Source organism: Delphinus delphis, chromosome 19, assembly GCF_949987515.2.
Source record: "Delphinus delphis chromosome 19, mDelDel1.2, whole genome shotgun sequence".
Classification (NCBI taxonomy): Eukaryota; Metazoa; Chordata; class Mammalia; order Artiodactyla; family Delphinidae; genus Delphinus; species Delphinus delphis.
In genome coordinates, this window is record NC_082701.1 from 47261816 (window position 1) to 47284813 (window position 22998).

Consider the following 22998-nt stretch of genomic DNA (forward strand, 5'->3'; position numbering starts at 1 on the left):
TTACTTTACTTACTCAGACTCTTCTCAATGCTCAGTATAACTTAAGGCTCTTTCTTCCTCACACCCTAATGTGTTTTTTTTTTTAATTGGGGTATAGTTGCTTTACAATGTTGTGTTAGTTTCTGCTGTACAGTGGAGTGAATCAGCTATATGTATACATATGTCCCCTCTTTTTTGGATTTCCTTCCCATTTAGGTCACCTCAGAGCATTAAGTAAAGTTCCCTGTGCTATACAGCAGGTTCTCATTAGTTATCTATTTTATACATATTAGTGTATATGTGTCGATCCTAATCTCCTAATTCACTCCATCCCTCTCTTCTCCCCTTGGTGTCCATACATTTGTTCTCTATGTCTGTGTCTCTATTTCTGCCTTGCAAACAGGTGCATCTGCACCATTTTTCGTTGAAGAAATCAATTTAAGGCAAAAATTTATTAACCTTTGGCTTTAATATTGTGTAAATTTTCTGAGGCAGATCATCCAAGAATCTAGTTGCTTTCCATATTTAAATAAACTCACATTTAACAAATCAGGATATTTGCTGATTTTGAAACTGGCCTACTAAAATAAGCGGCTTTAAACATGTATAAATCCAAAAGGGGGGGAAAAAAAGGCTTCCCTACTTAGCAATTCCAGTTCTGGGTATTCACCCAGAATAATTCGAAGCAGGGTCTTAAGAAATATTTGTATATCCATGTTCCTAGCCACGTTATCCACAATAGCCAAAACGTGGAAGTAACCCAAGTGTCCACCAACAGATAAACGGATAAACAAAATGTAGTATATACATACAATGTAATATTAATATTATTCAGCCCTAGAAAGGAAGGAAATTCTGAAACATGCTATAACGTGGATGAATACTGAGGACTTGACGCTAAGGGAAAGAAGCCAGTCATAAAGGGACAAATATGATTCCACTTACATAACGTACCTCAAATAGTCAAATTCACAGAGATGGAAAGAAGAATGGTGGTTGCCAGGGGTTATGGGAAGAGAGGGAATGGGGACTGGTTGTTTAATGGGTACAGAGTTTTAGTTTTACAAGAAGAAAGAGTTCTGGAGGTTAGCTGCACAACAATATGAATGTACTTAATGCTACTGAACTGTACACTTTAAAAATGGTTAAGATGGTAAATTTTATGTTATGCATATTTTACCACAATTTTAAAAAATTCTTCTCTATGTCACAAAGCTAAATCCTAGGGTTGAAAGCCCTTTTAGTCTGAACTACCACATTATCCATCATTTTACCGACACTCGGCAGGGTGAGAAGTCAAGCGAGACAAATAGCTCTTTCTGAGTACCTTATGCTGCTTAATGACAGGTGTGTTGTCCGAAATAATTAGCTTTTAAAAAGGAATAGCCTTAACTCTCCTCTGGAGCTGGTTAGTGACTTCAGTTTCCCTTCATTAAGTTCTTGACAGCTCAATGTCCTCACATCTGTCATCGTTTGAGAGACTGATTCCAAGAACATAAATTGCTTCAAGGACTAGGCAACAAATTTATTCTGGTTCATGGGGCAGATCTGAACCCATCTGTTTTCTAATCAAAAGCCATATTTGAATCAGTTTGTTCCATCACAGGACCATACTAATGGGAGCAACACAATAATATGGTATTTTCCTCCTTTCTATCCATGCACTGTAGATGATTACAGGAAACACAAATCAATTACAGGCATGAGAGCATCCTCAGAAACAAGGTCTTTGCAGACCGTAGGACCTTCTACCTTTTCAGGTTTTATCTGTTTATTCTTCAGACCACAGTGATTTTGTTTCCTCTCATTGACATGGTTTCTTCCTGAATTACATAGTCGATAATACTCTTATTACCAACTTACCTTAATCTTTTTTGAAGCTGTAAACTGTCGTGGATGATCCTTTTAACAAACTCTAATTCGCCTCCTTCTGCCATGATCTCTGTGATCCCTCCTGTATTTACTGAGCTAGGTGGGGGTCTTCGAGGGTTTCGAGAGTTTACTCCCTGAACAACACAACAACAACAACAAACCCTGGTGAAAAACCTTTACACCTTAAGGTAAGGTGACTGTAACCTAGTTTTACACAAGAATGCTTAGACATAATTTCCGTTTCCAGGTATCATGCTAGATTTGGGATTTAAAAATCGTATAATCTTGGCATTTGAAACAATGGCATTCATGCAAATACTCCCTCCCAGGGTCTTTACCTTCCATCTTTGTGATTAAACATACTAACATTTTACCTTTTTTTTTTTTTTTTTGCGGTACGCGGGCCTCTCACTGCTGTGGCCTCTCCCGTTGTGGAGCGCAGGCTCAGCGGCCATGCCTCAAGGGCCCAGCCGCTCCACGGCATGTGGGATCTTCCCGGACTGGGGCACGAACCCGTGTCCCCCACATTGGCAGGCGAACTCTCAACCACTGTGCCACCAGGGAAGCCCCATTTTACCTTTTTATCTAGCCAATTCTGTCACTTTTTCTTTATGTTTTCTCTCTTGGTATCATACACTGAAAATATTCCAACCAAAGATTATATAAATATTTTTTTGTTTTCTTCTAGTATTTTATGGTGTCACTTTTTTTTTTTTTTTTTGCGGTACGCGGGCCTCTCACTGTTGTGGCCTCTCCCATTGCGGAGCACATGCTCTGGACACGCAGGCTCAGCGGCCATGGCTCACAGGCCTAGCCACTCCACAGCATGTGGGATCTTCCCAGACTGGGGCACGAACCCGTGTCCCCTGCATTGGCAGGCGGACTCTCAACCACTGTGCCACCAGGGAAACCCTATGGTGCCACTTTTAAAATTTAAATATTTAATCCACTCCTACCTCACACCATATAAAAAAATAACCCAAATAGATCAAAGATTTAAATGTAAAAAGCTAAAACAATAAAACTCTTAGAAGAAAATATAGGAGTAAATCTTCATGACCTTGCATTAGGCAATGGTTTCTTAGATATGGCACCAAAAGCATAAGCAACAGAAGAGAAAATAGGTAAACTGGACTTCCTCAAAAGTAAAAACTTCCAGGCTGCAAGGGACACCATCAAGAAAACGAAAAGACAACCCACAGAATGGGAGAAAATATTCGCAAATAATATATCTAATGAGGGACTTGCATATAGAATACATAAAGAATTCTTACAACAATAATAAAAAGAAAAATAACCCAATTTAAATGGGCAAAGGATCTGAATAGGCATTTCTCCAAAGAAGATACACAAATGGCCGATAAGCACACAAAAAGATATTCCATATCATTAGCCATTAGGGACGTGCACATTAAAACCATGATGAGATGCTACTTCATACTCTCTAGGATGGCTATAATCAAGAAGACAGATAAAAACAAGTGTTGACAAAGATGTGGAGAAATTGGAACTCTCATACACTACTCATAGTGGAATAAAAAATGGTGCAGCCATTTTGGATAACATTCTGGCAGTTCCTCAAACAATTAAACATAGAGTTACCATATGACCCAGTGATTCCACTCCTAGGTATACACCTCAGAGAAATGAAAACATGTTCACACAACACTTGTACATGAATGCTCACAGCAGCATTGTTCAAAATAGCCAAAAAGTGAATAAAACCCAAATGTCCATCAACAGATGAATGTATCAGTAAAATGTGATATTTCCATATAATGGAATATTATTCGGCAATAAAAAGAAATGAAGTACTGATACATGCTACAATATGGATGAAGCTTGAAAACATATTATGCTTAGTGAGAGAAGTCAGTCACAAAAGGCCACATATTACATGACTCCATTTTTATGAAATATCCGAAACAGGCAACTCCACAGAAACAGAAAGTAGACTGATGGTTGCCTAGGACTAAGGGGGCTGCAAGGAAACCGAGAGTAATTGCTAATGGGTGTGGGTTTTTACTTGTTTTTTTCGCGGGGTGGGTGATGAAAATGCTCTAAAATTGATTGTGGTGATGGCTGCACAACTCTGTGGATATACTAAAAATAATTAAATTCTACCCTTTAAGTGGGTGAATTGATGGCACGTAAATTGTATTTCAGTAAAGTTGCTATAAAAAGATATTTATTTCTGGTGCTAGTTATAGTCTATTTCTTCATCTGGATGCTGGTTCTATAAGAATATTCACTCTGGAAAATCCAGTTTACACTGGCATGTGTACTTTTATGTACATATGTTGTATCTCAACTTTTTTTTTTTTTTTTTTGCGGTACGCGGGCCTCTCACTGCTGTGGCCCCTCCCGCTGCGGAGCACAGGCTCCGGACGCGCAGGCTCAGCGGCCATGGCTCACGGGCCCAGCCGCTCCGCGGCATGTGGGATCCTCCCGGACCGGGGCACGAACCCGCGTCCCCTGCATCGGCAGGCGGACTCTCAACCACTGTGCCACCAGGGAAGCCCATGTATCTCAACATTTTTTAAAAGAAATGTACACCAGGATGTGGCTATTTTATCAATAGTTCTCAAATTTATCTGCACTGAAGGCTAAAATTTAGATTTCTTAAATCCTGCTTCACTTCATGTTCCAATCTAGAATGTTGGTATTGCTAATAAATTTCTGTCCACTTCCCCTCCCTGCCCGCAACCAAATTTAATCCATCTGGAATTTATTTTGTTATGAGGTATGTAAATGGTACTTAAGAGTATCTGAGTGATTCTAAAAACAATTTATTCTCTCAAAGTTTTAAGCATACACACCCCCTCGTTTCCTTCTGATTAATATTATTCACTTCCTATTAATTCTTCTCTAGATGAAGGAAAACTTAGGTTAAATCAATAATATTTTATTGATTTTTAATAGGTTAGTTTTCTTAGCCAATGCATCTTTCCATATTCATAAGCAAATATATTTTATTTCATGAAATGAATATATTCATTTCAAGTTGGAAAGACTAAATAAGACATTTGTTTGCTATCAAATGACAGCTGGCAGTAAAACCAGTGACCCTCTCCTTAAGCCAATAAGCCCAATGCAGTAGAGTAGACTGTAACCTAAGTTGGTCCAATCAGAAGAAATCCAAATGTTAAATGGTTTGGGGAAGAAAAGAGCTCTCTTCTCACCCTCTCCCACTCCCCAAATATTACTCTGCCACAAGTAAACCAGCCTGAGAACAAAAACAACCAAGGGCCCGATAAGAGCCAAGGGGAACCTGAAAAAACAGAGTCTCAGCCTTGATATTATTATGAACTCCTCGATCAAACTGTTCCTGAAGTCCATGCTATTGCTGGATTTCTCAGATATGTAAACCAATAAACTTTCTTGTTAAGTCAATCTGAATTGGGTTTTCAGGTGTTTGATACCAGAAGCATCCTAACTGATACAGCTTCCAAAATAAAAGTTGCTCTTATCTTGCAACAAGGAAAACTTAACTAAATATTCCACTACTTTAAAGCAGAAGATATCTTACCTTGGCTTCCAACTGATTGGCAAAAAAGGGAGGGTTGCACATGCAAAAGTCATAGATTATCTCAGATTCTTCTTTAAGAGCATCCATCAGGAGTGTCTTCTGTGGTACTTTTACCACTAGGAGAAAAAACAGAGACTGTTAACTACGATTACGACTGTGGTAGTTTTCAAATATGTCCACATATTCTTTGCTACTAGTTCCTTCAAGAGGTAGAGTTCGATTTCCCTCTCCTTGAGTGTAGCTTCACTCAATGACTCGCTTTTACTGAAGAGAATGTGATGAGCGTGATAGGGTATCACTTCTGACGCTAGGTCATAAAAAGCAATCCGGCTTCCTCCTTGTCTTATCTCTTAAACTACTTGCTCTAGGAGAGGCCAGCTGACACGCTGTAATGATGCTCAAGTAGCCCTGAGGAGAGATCCACATGGCAATGAACTAAAGCTTGCTGCCAAAAGCAATGTAAGTGAGCCATCTGGAAAGCACATCTCTACCCCCAGGCTTTCAGAGGGCAGCCTCATGAAAGACTCTGAACCAGAACCACCCAGCTAGGCCACACCCAAACTCCTGACCCACAGGAACCACGAGATTATTAATAAATGTTTATTGTTTAATAACCATGTCTCTGCCAGATTTTGGAGTAATTTGTAACACAGGAATGGATAACTAAAAAACTCATTAATAATATATTAATATCTCCCCTTGCGATATGTTTAACACTAGTAAGAAAAGCCTATTTCTTCCAAAGAGAGATATAAAGTCTCTTTAATGACAAAAAACTAAAACAAAAACAAAAAACCCAGCCCTTTATATATATACAATAAGCACAGACGTAAAAATTAACTAAGCATTAAGGAGATTTGACTATTTGTAGCACAGTTCCATGTACTAAAATAAAAAAGACAGCATAATTTAATCAAAAGCAGGATTTTCTTCCTTTTAAAAATCTTGGTGACTAGGTTACTTTATACACAATTGATTCTCATCTTTAGTGGTAGCTGTGTTCTATAGTCACCACGAACGCTGAATTAGTGAATACTGAACCACTAGCTCCTAAGAGAAATACATGATTAGGTAAGTTTGAGCCTCTGGTCCCAACATTTTCATCAACCGATCAATACATATCCTTACTCATTCATCAACATTGAACTCATGGCCGACAGTACTATAACATGTCTGAACGAAACTTATCTGGCACATGCATTTTCTCTGTAAGGCACATCATGGCCTTCTTGTACTTAGGAACGCTAGGCAGTACTTAAGCACTGTTTTAGGGGACATTATAAACAGCAACATCACCAATAAAAGCACAAAACTGCAAAAAAAAAAAAGAAAAAGTGGTACTAAACAGACCATGAAAAGGACACTTGTTTACAGTATGAGAGCTGAAACAAGACAGCAGGGCATTGCCTTGTCCAACTTCAGCTGGGAACACGCATGCTGGGTGACTCAAATTTTTTGCTGCTTTGCACGTGTCTGTGAATGATCACAAAAGTACCATGAGTATTGATGTGGAGGCTAAAAATAGCCCCTAGTAGGCACACTTTAGCAAGTAGGCAAATTCACAAACACAGAATTCACAAATTATGAGGATCGACTGTATTTACTCTGTTTCCTTCTGAGTTAATTCTGGTAACAAAGGAGCAAACCAAATTACAATGTACCAGATTGTTTTAAATTACCAAAGTTTGTATATTAAAGCAGAAGACAATGAGATGTGTTAAATTAGAAAGACAGGTTAATAAACAAAGCTTGAAAGGAGTATTTATTCTACATAGCTAACCTTTTATAAGATCCGATAAGTTATTCTGTTCCACATTCTTCTTTGCATAGTTGAAGCACATGTCATCTACTTCTGTTGCAAGGAAATACCAGCCATTTAAGGTTGTTCCAAGTAAAGGATAGATGCAGGATGCCCCAGTACCTAGTACGGTAGGAATTCAAAACACATTGCACACACCTGAGAGGAAGGTGAGCCCAACAAGCAAAAACACCATTCTTCACTTCTTAGAATTTCTTATAGCCTTAACAGCTTAAACCACAAGCTGGTACTGATTACACACATACTGTGGCTACTGGCTTCATGTATGTTAGTCTTAACTCATAATTAGATTCAAATTTCCTAGAGGGTAGAAACCTTGCTGTCTTCTTTGTATGCTGTACGTAAAATGAAGTTTGCATAATTGGCTGGTGATCAAGAAATACGTGACTGACTAACTGAAAATTGTCAAAGCAATTTAATTTACTTTATAAAAAGTCTTCATTTTAAATCTCTCCCAAACTTGATTTTCTTGAAAGAAATCAGTGTTATTTGTTAAAACACCACAGTAATATCTTAAAATAGATCAATGTATACATCCCATTCTACAAAAGCAGAAAAAAATACATAGGGTATAAAATTTTTATAATATTAAACCACCCAATTCCCCTCATATCTATCTGTAAGTTGTTACCTGAAGGAAACCAGAAGTTAAACAAAACAAAAAAACCCTAAAAACTAAAGAGAGGATTCATTTCTTAGATGTGGAGACATGGAAAAACATTTGATCCAGATCCAAAACATCAGTCATTGGCTTGCCCCACCATAGTTTCAAGGGAGACATTCAAAGGCAAATGGTCCAGGCAAAAATCTCTCTGACAGCTAGGGTTTGGTTCTAAACTTGCATGTAGAACCTCTAACCATAGACTGGACAAGTATATGTTTGAGTATATACTAACCACAAATAATTGCTTTTACAACCTTTAACTGATCTTGGCCAGTAAGATCCTAAAGAGCATACTCAAGAGAAGAAAAGCTGGTATTCTTGGAGGCCCACAGTAGTCAGCCCATACTAGCCATTCCACGCCCACTTTCCACTGACCACATCATGGTGCCAGTCTAGTCTTCTAAGGATTTGGCAGGAAGAGCTGGAGGCCAGAGATACTCCTAACCCAGAGGAAAGCCAGTCTCATCTTACTGCTTCCTCATTAAGTACTCAGAACAGACTAGTAAAAGACATGACAACAAGTGATAGCCAGAACATTTAAGCTCTGACAGTCACAGTGATTGCTACACTCCCTATCATGTTCACCTAACAGCATCCTGGCCCTGATGCTACTGGGCAAACATCTCCTTGGGGATGTGGGAGGTGGTGCAGGAAGGAGTGGTAAAGGGTACTCAAGCTCCTCTCAGAGTTCACAATTATTTAGCCCCTGCTAGCCACTCAGAATAAGGAAATTAAGGAAATTTAAGTAGCACTTCCAGCTCTGTAGAAAAAAAAATCCAAACCAGATCCCAGGCCCTTGATTCTCATACAACTACCTCTCTCTTCGTACTTCAATTTCATTTAAAAGGAAAAAGAAAAAAGGACACCTTCCCTCAGCTGCCCTAATATCAGGTGCCAAGAGGGTAATAAACGCAGGTAAAAGACCTGTCCTTCGCCAAAAAAAATCAGGTTTCTCAATTCTTAAGACCAGAAGACTTGCATTCTAACATCCTGATCCCCTCTGAAAGGTGAATGACATTTAAAAAAATATTTATTTATTTATTTTTGGCTGTGTTGGGTCTTTGTTACTGCACGCGGGCCATCTCTAGTTGCGGCAAGCAGGGGCTACTCTTCATTGCGGTGTGCAGGCTTCTCATTGTGGTGGCTTCTCTTGTTGCGGAGCACGGGCTCTAGGCACGTGGGCTTCAGTAGTTGCAGCACGTGGGCTCAGTAGTTGTGGCTCGCGGGCTCTAGAGCGCAGGGTCAGTAGTTGTGGTGCACAGGCTTAGTTACTCCACGGCATGTGGGATCTTCCTGGACCACGGCTCGAACCCGTGTCCCCTGCATTGGCAGGCGGATTCTTAACCACTGTGCCACCAGGGAAGCCCATGAATGACATTTTTAAATGGGTAATAATTCTTGTAATGATAAATAAAAATGAAAAGTTTATAACCATAGAATTAGAGCAAACTAATGGAGTCTGGGGGAAGAATTTATATAAAACCCTAATTAGAATGAATGTGATTTCAGCAAGAGTGCCCCTTGTGAAGAGCTAAAATCCATTAACCTCCTATATCCCCAAGTGTTATTTTAGAGGGTTTGGGGCATAATTAAAATAAATTAGTACTAAATAGGCTCTCAAGCTTTTAAAGCTTTTTATAACCCATCAGCCAATCTTCTGCCATGAACATAAAAGAAAAAAAACTTTTGTTAAACCCCATTATTTTTACATAGTGCTTAGTTCATATTGGATGTTCAGAATTTTGAATGTTGAAAGAATGATGTATTTATACATCGACATTCAACAAATCATTTACTGAACACCTACTGTGTGCCAGAAACTTTGCTAGGCTTTTGGATATTATAGTAAGCAAAAAAGTAATAGGCTCTGTACTTTGTAATCTAGTGGCAGAGAAAGACATTAATCAATCAGACAAGTGAATGTGTAGTTTAAAACTAAAAAAAATGCCATGAAGGAAAAAACATGGTTTTCTAAAGCTCATATTCAAGGAACCTATCTTATGCTGGAAGGTCAGAGAAGGTTTTCTTGAGAAAATAAGGCTTGAGTTGACAACTACAGTACAAATAAGAATTAATGAGGTGAAGGTGGGAAGTTCCAGGCAGAAGGAACAACATGTACAAAGGCCTGGAATCATGACATCTTATTAGAACAAGTGCCAAAAACATAAAAGAGAAGAATATAAGATGAGGCTTAGAGGGACTTCCCTGGTGGCGTAGTGGTTAAGAATCCGCCTGCGGGGACTTCCCTGGTGGCACAGTGGTTGAGAGTCTGCCTGCCAATGCAGGGGACACAGGTTCGCGCCTTGGTCTGGGAGGATCCCACATGCTGCAGAGCAACTAGGCCCGTGAGCCACAACTACTGAACCTGAGCTCTAGAGCCCGTGCGCCACAACTATTGAGACTGCGTGCCACAACTACTAAAGCCCACGCACCTAGAGCCCATGTTCTGCAACAAGAGAAGCCACCACAATGAGAAGCCCATGCACCACAACAAAGAGTAGCCCCTGCTTGCCGCAACTAGAGAAAGCCCACGCGCAGCAATGAAGACCCAATGCAGCCAAAAATAAATAATTAAAATAAATAAATTTATTAAAAAAGAGAAATCTATGAGGCTTAGAGAGACCTAGAGAGAGACCTAGAGGGCAGGAATCAGACAATGAAAATTCTAATAGGCCTAATAAAGGTTTCAGGTGTTTATCACAGAAGCAATAGGAAGCCATTAAAGTGGTAAAGATGTGCTCAGATATGGTTTATACATACTTTCTGGAGAATGGAATGGAGGGGCAACAGAGTGGACAAGAACAGAATAGTTGAGAAGCTATTCTGTAGACAGGGAGAAATGATGGTGACTTGGACTGGGATGGTGGCAGCTGAGAAGGAGAAAAATAGACAATTTAAGAAATATTTAAGAGAGAAAAACAGGAAACGGTGATAGACATTGTCAGTGAGAATGGAGAGAAGTCAATATCAAGGACGACAAGATTAGGAAGAAAGAATATGAGTTTGGTCTTGGATGTCACAAAGTCTGAGAAGTTTTTGAGATATCCAAGTTTCTCATATATTTGGGACTAGAGTTCAAGAAAAGTAATCTGCGTTGGAGGAATAAACAGTTTGTAGGTTATCTGCATGGAAGCAGAAAATAAAGTCATAGGTATGGATGAAATTGCCTAGAGGTAGAGTGATGAATAAGAAAAGGGTTAAAGACTGAGCTTTAGGGATTCTCAACATTTAATACAAGAAAGTAAGCCTGAAAAGGGGAGAAGAGTGACTAGAAAGGAAAACAGAAAACCAGAGGAGTCTGGTGTCATGGAAGAAAATGGAGGAGAGTGCATAAAGGAGAAAGGAGGGGGTCAATAAATGCTGCTGCAAAGCTCATGTACGATGAGCACTGAAAACACACACAAATGCTGAACATTTACTACTATCTAGAAACTGTGTTTCCTATTAACTATGTTTAGAAATAGGGTCCACAGTTTTTAACTCAATTCTTCACACTTTCTATAAAGGATTAGTAAAGGCCAAAAGATTAACAAATTTCAAACCCTATCAAATGAAAATACTGGCTATAACAAAACATATAATGCATTTATAATCGCAAAACATACCATGGCTTCATTTCCTTCTGCTTTTCTACTTACATTCCCAAATGAATCAAACAGGACAGTCCTCCCCATTGCAGAAGATTACAATTAAGAGAACATCTTCTTTTAACTCGACGTCTTTTTTCTTCTCTTTAATTTTGGATTAAATACTTGCTATAAATAATCACCTAAGAGATTCCTAAAAGTATTCAGTCCCACATGATCTTTTATTAAGTGACCATCACCACAAAATCCCAATATAGGGATTACTGTACTAACACCAAATAATTCAGAGTAAAAATAATGCCCAACTGACACAGACATCAACGTGGTAATCTGAAAAGCTAAAAAAACAAGGGCCTCACTTTCATTCTGCACTTCTCTTACCCCCTTGCTCCATCTGGTGCTGACAATCCCTTCTCTTCTCAAGAGAAAGTGACAGCAGAAAAGCCTAGGTATCCCAAATAAGAACAGTGATATCTGTAGCCAGCTTCCTTCACACAACAAATACCCAGAAGTTTTCAAAGAATTTGCAAAGACCTCGCAAAATTTATAAAACTTATATTTAGCCAAAACATAATTGAAAACCATGTACCTATGTCAATTCCTCTTCGGAGAGTACTTTTGTCAGAGTCCTGATGACCGATCAGATCTTCTACCCAATGAATATAGTTGAGTCTCAAGGGAACTGTGGGAATTAGTCTCTCCAGCGGAATATCAATAGAAAGTCCAAAATCTTCTCTTAGGAGAGTACAAGTCAGAGCTCTGACTGCTTCAGGGTCTTTAAAATTAAGACTGAGGGGTGGAGAAAAAGAAGTAAAACTGATTAGTAAGACTCACTGTGCTCTACAAGCTTTAATGCAACCAGGTAGGACCAAACACCCACCTGTTTCTCAAGAGATCACACATATAAATAGTTACGTAGCACATTCAGTGCAGTGGCATACACATATGGGCGTTTAACAGTCACAGTATGTGAAAGACAGCATAAATTTCCACCAAAAATACTGCATCTTCATACATGAAGCACAGAGGACAAGAGTACCTCTGTTCCAATTCCTGCCTAATTGTCTCCTTACTTAGTTATGTGACTTTGGACAAGTTATTTAGCCTCTATGAGACCGTTTCCTCAGCTGTAAAATGGGGATAATAATACCTATATGTAGAGTTGCTGTGAGATCATCTGTGAAAAGTACTAGCGTAATGCCTACTACATAGTAACTGTTTTACAAGTGCTGGTTATTTTTACTATTATCAAATAACATGATTTGATGGTAGCATTCTTTGAAAATCATACTTAAAAGTGGAAAGGAAGCAGTATAAAATGTTTAATAATGAAAACAGGTTAACATACTTAAATATAACAAATACTACAAGCGCCAAATTTTTAAATGTGACTATTTTTAGCAGGTTTCCTGAGGAATAATTTACATACTATAAATTCACCTGTAAGTACACAATAGTTTTTCGTATATTCCCAGAGTTGTGCAACCATCACCACAATCCAATTTTAGAACACTTCTATCACCCCCAAAAAGAAACCTCGTGCCCATCTGCAAGTCATTCCTCATTTCCACCCTCAGCTCTAGGCAACCACTAATGTACTTTCTGTCTCCATAGATTTGCCTTTTGTGAACATCTCATACAAATGAATCATGTAATATGTGATCTCTGCATCTGGATTCTTTCACTTAGCATAATATTCGTGAGGTTCATCCATGGTGTAGCATGTGTCAGTACTTCATTTTTTTTTTTTTTTTTTTTTCGGTACGCAGGCCTGCTGTGGCCTCTCCCGTTGCGGAGCACAGGCTCCGGACGCACAGGCTCAGCGGCCATGGCTCATGGGCCCAGCTGCTCCACGGCACGTGGGATCTTCCCAGACCGGGGCACGAACCCGTGTCCCCTGCATCGGCAGGCGGACTCTCAACCACTGCGCCACCAGGGAAGCCCGATAGTCAATTTTTACACATGGAAAGAAATTCACATCTGAGTACCACACTAAAGCGTTCAAACAAGTTCACATTCTTTATTCTATAGCGGTAGCCCAATCTATTACTAAGCTTCATTGCTAGACGCACAAAAGGAATATAATCAATTCTGATGTCTATGTTCAAAGCCTTAAAACCTGAAATGTGAAATTTCAGAATTTTTCTATCAAAGAAACTTAATAACGTAGATACCTTATAAAATAAACGATGAGCAGTATCATCTAAGAACAGTACCTATTTACAGCTTTGTTAACCTAAAATTTCTGAATGTTATTTTGCACTGACATTTTGAATAAAATTGTGAAATTCAGGAATTGCAAACTCAAATATTTACAACATACTACTCAAAATGCCAGTCCCTGACAAGATACAGAACTTGTGCCAGAACGTAAATCAACACACTGAGAGTCATAACCAAAGACATGTCTGCTGAACTAAACGTGTGGCACAAGGTCCTCGCCTCTGTGGACAGTAATAAATGGTTTGTGGCCGAGCGGGCAGACCAATGGCCACACTTCCGGTAGCACTATGCCAGATGACACAAGTGACCATTTCAAAGGGGATGGTCACTACTCAGTTCTAGGTAATTAATGTCAAGTGGGTTTGCTGGCCCAGTTCTGCTAGAGCTCTAAAATTTCCAAATGAAACCAGCAACCCATATTTTTATATGAAATTTCTATGATTCTTAAAATATATGTGGACAATAAATAACTGCAAGCCCTATATAATTCACAGGCCGACAGGTGGCAACCTCTATCGTAAATAACAGAATTATAAAGAAAGTTGGGGTACTTGGCTACTCCACACTTCTAAAGAAGTATAAAAGTGTTTCACTCTCTTTGGGCACTACTTTGCTCAACTGAGTTATATGGAATAGGTTAGAATTTTTAAGAGGTTGTGATTGCTGGCGTTCATTCCTTTACTCATTCAACAGGTATTACATGTCAGCTACATGCCAGGCATTGTGCAAAATGCTGGAGATATTGTAGTAAAAGCAAACACAGACATAATCTCTCCCTTCATGAAGCTGACAGTCTGGTAGGGGGTAGGTATTAATTTAAGAATCATTCGAATATATGTAAAATTGTCACTGTGATGAATGCTATAAAAGATAGATACGAGGTGCTAGGAAACCTACATAATAAGTGGAACTGCCTTAGGAAGGTCAGAGAAGGCTTCCCTGAGGACTGAAATAAAAACTAACAAAGAACAGGGGGAAGGGAACATGGTATTCTAGGGTCCTAGGTAAAGAGAAGAGCAAGTACAAAGACCCTGAGGCAGGAGACTTCATGGGGCATACTGAGAAACAGCTGTTTCTAACAACTGTGTCTAAAATGCAGATAGCAATGTAAGCATGCATGGTTTAAAATGAGGCTGGAGAGGAAGATAGAGGCCAGATTATATAGGACCTTATAATTAGGGTAACCATATAATTTTATCAATTAATTCGGGACACTTCTGAAAGTGAAAGTATCACACCAGGATAATTATAATCTATGTTAAGGATTTATGTCTGGTATGGAATAAGGATGGACCAAGTGGAAGCAGAGACACCAATGAGAAAGCTACTGCTGTCATCTGAGTTAAGAAGCTGGACAAAGGTGGCAGTGGCAAAGACAGGGAAAAGTGAAAGGAATTTAGAGACATTTAGGAGGGAAAATTGACAAGATCCGTTGATGGACTGATATGTGAGGTGAAGGAGGATGCGTTTACAGACATCTCCTAGGGCTCTGGCTTGTTCAACAAGATAGACAGTGCCATTCACTGAAATTGGGAACTCAGGCAGAGAACCATTTTTGAGGAGAAATATCATAAATTTGAGCTGTATTTGAGATATCCAAGTAGAGATATTGAGTAAGTATGATCTCTACGTATAGAGCCCAGAAAATCTGGAAAAAGAGATTTGGAAATCTGGAAAAAATGTATAAGTGATTTGCAAACAAACAAATGAGGGCCTGGCACAGATGAGAGTGTGTCTAAGGAGAAAACACAAAGTGAGAGGAAAAGACAACTTAACACTAAGCCTCAAAGAATCCTTTAATGGTTGTACTTACAATCATTACAGAGGAAGCTACACCTGGAGACAGGGTGGAAGAACGAAAACCAGGAGAGTGTGATGTGGTGCCAAGGAGCCCAAGGGAAGAGGGTGTCCATGAAGGGTAAGAGTGTCAGTTACCCCAGTGCTTCTCAGGAGTCAACTGGAAATTGAAACTGGATTTAGTGATGTGAGACCACGGAGACCTTTTCAGGAGCTGCTTTCGTAGTGGTAGAATTCAGAATCCACCCTGGAATGTGCTAAAGATTAAGTATGGTATGAAAAAATGGAGACAGTAAGAATAGATAATTCTTCAAGAAGCTGAGTTATGCAAGGGAGAGATGGGGCAGAAGTGGTAGGGTTGACGGAGAGGTTTCTTTACTAATTTTTTAATGGAAGATTTAAACACGTTTAAAAGTCAATGGAGGGCTTCCCTGGTGGCGCAGTGGTTGAGAGTCCGCCTGCCGATGCAGGGGACACGGGTTCGTGCCCCGGTCTGGGAAGATCCCACGTGCCGCGGAGCGGCTGGGCCCGTGAGCCATGGCCGCTGAGCCTGCGCGTTCGGAGCCTGTGCTCCGCAACGGGAGAGGCCACAACAGTGAGAGGCCCGCGTACCGCAAAAAAAAAAAAAAAAAAAAAAAAAAAAAAAAAAAAAGTCAATGGAAAGTCACAAAGGCCACATATTATGATTCAATTTACATGAAATATCCAAAACATGCAAAGCTGTAGAGACAGAAAGCGGATGAGTGGTTTCCAGGGGTTGATGAGACACAGCAGGGGGGAGTGACTGCTTAATGGGTATAGGGTTTCTTTTGGGGTGATGAAAATGTTCTGGAATTAGATAGTGGTGATACTTGCACAACCTTGTGAACATACTAAGAACAACTGAATTGTACACTTTAAAATGGTGATTTTATGATATATGAGTTGTATCTAAATTTTTTAATAAGTCAAAAAGAAGAAACTAGTTGACAGACATTAAATATTTAACTAAAGGAATACTGGACTATGTAAGGTTCTTGAGATGGGGGAGGGTATGGGATCCAAAGTACAGATGGAGAATTTAATTGAATTCGAGTATCATACTACTACTACTACTACTACTACTACTAATTAATAATAATAATAGGTTGTCAAACAGAACCAAAAGCCAAACCTATGGTGTTTTGTGTTTTCCACCAACTCATACCTACCCACAACTGAGTTTAAGAATTTTTTGTTTTTTAACTTTATCACACCTACGGTCAAATAAGCAATGAGATAGTAGTATCATATAAAAATAAAGATCCTGGAACAGTTGTAAATGACCATTACTGTTAGCCCTATATTAGCCAAAGAACCCAAAATCCTACATGCAAAATAGTAAGAAACTACCTTGATCAATCAAGTTGGTCTCTTAAATGTGGATTGCTATGCTAGCTAAAGAGCAAATGACAGGGAAGAAAAACTTAGTCATCCAAACACTTCTTTGCTCTTTCCAATTACAGTTAAGAGTACTCCAGTTTTTCTAGCTAAGCCCAGTGACTTGCCCTAAATTCAGTGAAACTCAAAAAAAAAAAAAAAAAGAAGTCCAAGAGTATGGGAAACAGTTAAATATATTTAAGTTTTGCATTACAGAAAATTTAGGAACAATCTAAAAGTAGTCATTAGGGAGTTGACTGAATAAGCTATACCACAGCCACACAAGAGAATACTCTGCAGTCATGAAAAGGAGTAAGACTGGGCTGATGCACACAGTCTTGTATGAAGAGGGTTCCTTGATAAATTAACAGCAACAACAACAAAAAACTCCCACAAGTTTGGGTAAAAGCATATATGTACATTATGATCACATTCTTGTAAAAATAAAAACAAGACAAAAAAGACCCTATATGTGAACATGCAGAGAAAACAATCTGGAAGGGTCAGAACCACCTCTGGATGTGGAAATTCTCATATTTTTGTATTATCTGAACACATGTTACATAATACCTTCATAACAACAATAAGTGTTTTATAACTATATGGAAAATGCTTATGTCAAGTGTGGGTAAAAAAAAGTCCTTTGATTGTACCTATAGCAAAATTACAACCACAAAAATTACTATATATGCATAAGGACAGGGCTTAGAGAGGAACACAAGTAATTTGATCTCTGGGGTGGAAGAACCGTGACCTTTTTTCTTTTACGTATGCAACATTCCCATTATAAATGTAGGTAGGAAGGATATATTTCTATAATTTTCCCATTAAGGGCTCTATAAATGTTTGTAGAATAATAAAAAAAAAAACACTTCCTTTTTCAAAAAAGGAAAACAGATCCTTGGTTCCAGAGTACTTGTTTTCCATGAAAGGGGGCCAATTCTGTTGGAGACCAAACCAGCATATTTCCCACAATGACAGCAATCCCCGAAAGATAGTAGTGCAGCTTGAGCATTGATTACATGGCTTCACGAAACATTTGGAGCAAGAGAAACAGCGATATAATTAATATATTTTCTTGGTGCCTTCAAACAGAGTTGTTTATATAAACAATTCTCACTATTTAAAAAAATGTGCTTACTTTGATGGAATAGAGCATACAACTTATTACTAAGGAACTACATCCTAATCACCAAAAAGTATAAGACATCGAGCAGAAGCTAGTCTAATTGAAGAAAATACACAAAAATCAATGAAGAGCTGATTCTTAGACTTTGTTATTAGCAAAATGAGTGTTTGTTTTCTTACTTTTAAGAAAATACAGACACTAATCTGAGGGTTGGAGATCTTTTTGTAGGACAAAAGTGAAGTCATCTGACTTCACTAGTTAAATATCTAGGTCACTTTAGCACCCTGGGACATTCAAAATTCCTGAACACAGGCAAGATCTTTTTTCATTTTCATTTCTGAGAGCACAGAGAGGCACAGGGACTAAAATTAGCTCTCACGTGGAAATTAGCAATTTATACCATCAGTCTTTGTTGTTTGTTTAACACATCCAGCTTCGTAAAACAAAACAGCCTATTGTCAACAGGCTCAGGTCTGATTTCCCCATGATGACTCTTGCTCTGCTATTGATGAATACAGTATTACCATTATTAGATGGAGTTTGGAAAGATACATTCTGTAACCATGGTTAAAGAAACAATCATTCTAATACTGTAGAGGCTGAACCTTATGTAACAATAAAGGCTGAAGCCTCCCCACCCTACTCCAACATTGGTTTCTATTCATTAGATCTTCACTGAGGTGCTAAAAATGGTACAGTCACAAACTATGACACAGCCCTTCAATGCCAGGTCTTTGATTTAAAAACAAATCAGTTAAGTGTCATACTCTATTCAAACTCAACTGACAGGGCTCAAGTAAATTGCAGGATGTTCCTATGGGGCTGGTTTCTGTGAAAAAGCACAAACTAAAATTTAATTGAAACAGTCAGATATGATTACAACAAAGCAGTGAGGGATGCAGGGAAGAGAGAGAGAGAAAAGAGAGAGGGAGAGAGAGAGATCACACCAGCAATCCTCAGTACCTTATCAAGTGTACCAGGCTTAATAACAATATCTATCCTTTACTAAGTGTCTACAATGTGTCAGTCACTTTGCACACATCATTGCTAACCTTTATGACAATCATCCAAAGTATGTCCTTTTATCCCTCCTTTTTAGATGAGGAAATTCAGTCTCAGTAAAGCTAAAAAAATTATCTAAAACCTCACAGCTGGTAAGTGGCACTCTCAAGACTGGTCCTTAGGATGATTCACTCAGAAGTGCCCCTCTTTCCATATCACACCCTGCTTCCCTTAAGAGAGCACTTAAGGGCTGAGCAAATAAATGACACTTCAATCCATCTCAGGTCTAATGTTCTGCCTGGTATTCCTTTTCCATCATTACCTGGGTTTACATTTTGACCATTCTTTTTCACATATCTTCTTGAGTTAAATAAAAAGCCACTATAAAAATAAAGAACATTCTACTGACGCATATAATCATCAACAACTCTTACCTAAGTAAGCAACAAGGAGGATGATGTCCAGGAGCAGGTAGGTTGTTTACATTAAAAAAAAAGTACATATCTTCTCTTCTTCCTCTATCATAGATCGCTTCTAAATATGCTGTACTATCAACCATAGGGAAGCTCATACTGCTCCCATTATTAAAGAAGAGGAGCTCTCCTCAAGCTTGCCTCATCCTCTTGCCATCCCTTCACAGACAAATTTGCTTTTCCTTGCAAGAAATTTAAAAATTACTTTTGCCTATCACAAAGCCACCACTTTGAACATCAAGTTCATAACTTTTAGTCCTTTTCTATGCACAGCATATCAGCACAGATACTTTGGTTTCAGTCTGAAACAAAATGATGATGTTTTATAATCTGCAACACCCATTCCATAGGCTACGTGGTATTCCACTGTATGGAACTGCACTGTAAGAACCTACAATTTTGGAAATTTAAGTTATTTCCAATTTTCCTTGTTACAAACAGCCTTGGGATAAACATCCTCAAACATACAATATTTCATTTAAGTATGCTTTTAGAACTTTCAAAGCTGCAATTCTACCAGCATTTTATCACTATGCCTATTTGACTACATTTTTGCCATTGATGGATACTGCATATTTTTTCTTTGCTAATTTGGTCCATTTGTCTTTCTTCGTTTGTAAATTGCCTGTTTTTATCCTTAACCTATATATTAAGGTTTTTTTCCTTTTTCTTATTGTCTTCTAAGAGTTCTTTATATTAAGGGAGCTAAATATTTATACTGTGTTGTCACCTTTTACTATTTCCTGATATGTAAAAGTTTTTACTTCTTATGTAGTTGAATCCATAAAATTTCCTTTATGAATTCTACCCTTGGAGTTTACTCAGAAAGACCATCCCTACACCGAAAGTTAAACAGTTCACCTATATATTTTTTTCTAGTACTTCAATAGAATAAATATATTGAAATCATCAAACCATCAGGAATTTATTTTGCATAATATATAGGAAAGGAAATCTAATGCACTTTCCCCACAGCTGTTCCAATGCATCTATTAAAAATCCATTGGTGTCTGCCTCCACTCTTAACAACCTGAAATGTCCTTATTCTATGTTACAGTCTTTACATGGTGGGGTGGTATCTTACTTAGGAGTCAGCTTCCAAAGTAAGCATATAAAGTGAAAATCCAAGAGAACACTGAAAAAGCTCTTTAATCATTCATAGCACTGTAAGATATTCACATTATGAGAAACACACAGGAGTCAAGACTGATCAAGAAAGGAAGATTCACCCTGTCCACTCTACACTCCCACTCTATACTCCCTCTGGGAGGTATACTACTGAGTAGAAAGCAGGCTGGAATCACCCTATTTAATGTGCACATGCTGTTGAGACTTGAATGCCACTTTGTGCCAGACAACTGATGGCCCATTCTTGTGGCACTACTGGGCTAATGTTTTAATTACTCGAACTTCACAATATATTTAAATACCCGTCTGGGAAAGTTTACACCCCTTCACCTTGCCATCACCCACTTATAACATTTGTTTTGAGTACCTTTTCTTTGAACAGAAGAAACATTATGTCACTTTCTCTCCCAAAAACCTTAGAAGGATTTTGATTTGGGGAAGAATCGACATATTAACTATACTGAGCCTCCCCATCCAGAAACACACGGTGTCTCTAGATTCACTGTCTCCCCTAGACCCCTGAGGGTAATTCTATTGCTTTATCCACATAGATCTTAACATATTTCTTTGCCAAGTTTCTGCCTATTCCTCTTTGTTATTGTGGATGGGATCTTTTATTGCAACTATATTTTCCAACTAATATCTGGAAACCTATCAATTTTCTATTTATTTATATACATTTTAAAATATTTATATGTATGTTTTATTCAGCAATCATCTGAATATTTTTAGGTAATTCTCAAATGTTTTTTCAGGTAGACAATAATCAAGCCATCTGTAAAATTGTAATTCTTTTTCCTTCTAATCTTATTAACTCTAAATAAATAAGGGAAGCAACAGACTGAGCCAGAGAGTTCCAACTCAGTCACTTCTTAGTGTTATAAGCCTGTGCAAGCTATTTAAAAAGAATGTGTGGGACTTCCCTGGAGGTCCAGTGGTTAAGACTCTGCGCTTCAAATGCAGGGGGCGCAAATTTGATCCCTAGTTGCGAAACCAAGATCCCACGTGCTGCATAGCAGCCAAAAAATAAAGGAAATAATAAAATAATGCAGTATCAATTAAAAAAAAAGAATGTGCATTTATAGATTAAAAGTTCAAAACATATCACTAAATCAAATTCATTGATTATATTATTTAGGCTCTCTATCAGCAGTACTTAACCTTTTTTGGGTCAATTACTCCTTTAAAACTGAAGTTCAAATTACAGGTTAAAGCTTTAAACCCTATCTCCCCAAGAAAAAGAACATACACAAAGAGTATTTTTACCTAATTGTCTTTGAAGCATTCATTGATCCTCTGAAAGTCCCTGAGGCCATTGTTCTGTTTATTTTTCTCTACTTGGTTGGAAAGACAAAGAAAAAATGTCTCTGAATTATATCAAACACTTTTTAAAAGCTATTTCTTATGTTACATTTTTCAACATGCTAAAAGTCTTTATTTAAGTCTTCATTGAACGTTATTTCTTTTGTCAATACAAACTAGTCTTCTTTTTCTAATTTGAGGTTTTTTCTACCTTCTATCTTACTTTTTTTTAATTTGGAGGGAACTCTCATTTGTTTAGTATATTTTTGCCCATCCCTTTATTTTTTATTTATCTGCAATTTTGTTTTAGGTATGCCATCTGTAAATGGCATACAGTTAGATTTTATAGAAGAATTATTCTCATGCATTTGACAAATATTTATTGAATGTCTATTACTTGTCAGACACCCTTAAGCCATTCAGATATGTTGTAATAACAGATCTGTTTGGTCTGCTCTGAGTGATTTTTCTTAAAATATATAAATCTTAAGCCATCTTAAAAATCCTAACCATCCTAAAAATCTTCCTCTGGTTCCTCAAAGTCTGAGCAATCAAGTCCATTCTACTTTGCATGAGCTAAGAGCTATGAAAGGCTCTTTGTGACCTGTTCTTTGTTTTCCTTTCAGTCTCATCTCCTAGTATTCCCTAAGCTGTTATTCTATACCCACTTCATCCCCATCTACATGCAGTTCTGCAAACTTACCAGACCTTTCAAAAAATTCTGTTCTCTATACTTGGAACTCTTTCCCCCCTTCTATTCATCTTTCAGTATTCAAAGACCCAAGGCCTTCACTAATACCACTCCCACACCACTGCTGTGTCCTTCTCTTCTGACTTCCATTTTCAACTGCACATAGACTTCTCAGATTCAATATGCCACAAACTGAAAATATATCATCTCTCCCCCAACCAGCTCATTCCCCCTTGTTCCTTACTGCAGAAATGGCACTACCACCTAATCTCTTGCTAAGTTGGAATACCAAGCACCATACTTGGTTCATACTTAATTTCTACTGTGTCCTGCTAATTATATTCATGAATTTCTCTCAAATTCATCCAGTGATCTCTGTCCTTCCCCCCTCTACCTAGTTAGGCC

At 38.2% G+C, this 22998-nt stretch overlaps 1 protein-coding gene across 2 annotated transcripts in view; it reads right to left on the reverse strand.

Annotated features, from left to right (window-relative positions):
* METTL16 (methyltransferase 16, RNA N6-adenosine) overlaps nucleotides 1-22998 on the reverse strand; it is a 62839-nt gene that overhangs the window by 32080 nt on the left and 7761 nt on the right. The window contains exons 1-5 of one of the 2 annotated variants that reach the window (XM_059998151.1): nucleotides 21867-22061; nucleotides 12040-12239; nucleotides 7161-7301; nucleotides 5381-5496; nucleotides 1843-1985 (exon numbers count right to left, since the gene is read on the reverse strand). In XM_059998151.1, the coding sequence (XP_059854134.1) occupies nucleotides 1843-1985; nucleotides 5381-5496; nucleotides 7161-7301; nucleotides 12040-12239; nucleotides 21867-21916 (650 nt within the window). In that variant the 5' untranslated portion in view covers nucleotides 21917-22061. Of the gene's footprint in view, nucleotides 1-1842; nucleotides 1986-5380; nucleotides 5497-7160; nucleotides 7302-12039; nucleotides 12240-21866; nucleotides 22062-22998 lie in introns of those variants that run through there. The other variant, XM_059998150.1, reaches the window with a different exon arrangement.